This window comes from Pteropus medius, unplaced genomic scaffold, assembly GCF_902729225.1.
Source record: "Pteropus medius unplaced genomic scaffold, Ma_sr-lr_union100, whole genome shotgun sequence".
In the NCBI taxonomy this organism is placed as follows: domain Eukaryota; kingdom Metazoa; phylum Chordata; class Mammalia; order Chiroptera; family Pteropodidae; genus Pteropus; species Pteropus medius.
Window position 1 is genome coordinate 1,171,494 of NW_024349802.1, and position 1,748 is coordinate 1,173,241.

The following is a 1,748-nucleotide window of genomic DNA, read 5'->3' on the forward strand; positions in this document are numbered from 1 at the left end:
CTCCGTGCTCCGTCTCAGTCCTCGTCGCAAATGTTTTTTCCACCGTTGTGTCCTCCGGAGACGCATTTCCTGCTTATAATCCCATAGATGGGGTGACGCCAGGAGCCCCTGCTCATCGGCGCGTCCGCACCTCCCAGCCCTTCCCCCCGGCGGGGGCTGCGATGCCCCGCACACTCCGGCCTCGACCGCGGAGCCGCTCTCCCCGGCCTCGGCAGAGGGTCGTGCGTGAGCCTCCCCGCGGCCTCCTCATCCCTCGTCTGTTTCTGCTCGGACGCAGACCTCCCCAGTTTGCTGCCCATGACTGTCCCCAAGGCCCTAACGGCATGGGGGCTGACAGCCCTGTGTCCCCGGGGCCCGGACGGCATAGGGCCTACAGCGCCGTGTTCCCCCTTCGGTCCGCAGCAGTGATCCGAGTGGAAGCCAGTCAGCGAGCCGTCTGTACCCAACAGAGGGAGGACGACCCTGGGGGCCACTGCCAGAGTTTGGCAGTGCCGCGGTGCCACGGCGGCTTCCAGGGCCCAAAGGCCTGTCCAGTTGTCACTGGGCCTGCCCGCCAGGCCACCTCTGCATCGTCCTGAGGGGGCTCCGTGGGTTGGCTGGCCTTCGACACGCACACAGCCCAACTGGGGCGTGTGCAGAGTCCGGCTCAGGCCTCCTGCTTGGTCATGTCCACGCCGATAGCCTGGGGGCTCATGACCCCTGGGGAGGCCGACCTCATCCCGCGAGCCCCACGGTCACAGGGAGTCTTGGCGACCACCATGTGGGGAGTCAGAGATGCTGGTTGACTTCCTTTTTCGAGTTAAAGTCACTTTTGGAGACTCGAATGACAATTATGTCACGGTGGGAAGCGGCCAGACCAAGCCCCGTGTCCGTGTGTGCTGCCGGCCACGACATAGGACTCAGGACAGCGCCTGGCTGCAGACGCTGCCCTCGGGGTCCGGACGGGAGACGCGCGGCCTCGGTGCCAGGCTGGCCGAGCTGCCGGCGGCTCCACAGCTCCGTGGTCGGGGTTCGTCGAGCGGCCGGACACAGCGGTGGGCCCCGGCCGGCACCTGGACGCGGAGGTGCGTGCCAGCCCCGCGGGAGTCAGGGCTCGGGGCCCTAGACACGCGGTTTCACGGGGACCGCCACCGCGCAGGGCCGCTGCGTGTAGCTCCCATGACCGTGGAGAAAAGGCTCGCGCTTCTCATGCGGCGTTTGAGACGCCAGATTTCATGTCTGATGTGCGGCCTTTTGACGCTTTTGTCCTGTGTGTGTTTTCAGATATTCGAACAGTTTGTCAAGACGAGGATCAAAGAAGAATACAAGGAAAAGAGAAGTAAACTGTTGCTAGCCAGGGAGGAGTTCAGGAAGCTCCTGGAGGAGTCCAAAGTGTCGCCCAGGTACGGAGAGAAACGCGCCGGGCACTGGCCGGGGCCGGGGCCGGGGCTTGCGATCACTGTAAGGGGCTTCTGAGGTCCGCTCCGTAGCCGTGTAACCCGACGTCCCAGGATGTCAGAACTGTGCTCGTGGAGGCCCCCCCGGGGAGCCCCGTCTCTCCCGTGTCCTCGGCGAAGGACCCGCCCCACCCCCGCACCTCTACACAGGTGCCAAACACACCAGAGCCCCCCTGCTCGGCCCGGGGTGGCTTCAGGCGTCAGCAGCCCTGACCCCGTGGCCTAAATGACTAATCAATCTCTCACCTCGAGATAGGAGGTCAGCTCCTGACCTCACGACCAAGGAGTAAACGTGCAAAATAAACAGCAGAG

At 64.7% G+C, this 1,748-nt stretch overlaps 1 protein-coding gene across 1 annotated transcript in view; it reads left to right on the forward strand.

Annotated features, from left to right (window-relative positions):
* TCERG1L (transcription elongation regulator 1 like) overlaps positions 1–1,748 on the forward strand; it is a 115,077-nt gene that overhangs the window by 111,342 nt on the left and 1,987 nt on the right. Inside the window, exon 11 of the mRNA XM_039835982.1 lies at positions 1,264–1,382. Coding sequence (XP_039691916.1) covers positions 1,264–1,382 — 119 coding nt within the window. The remainder of the gene's footprint in view (positions 1–1,263; positions 1,383–1,748) is intronic.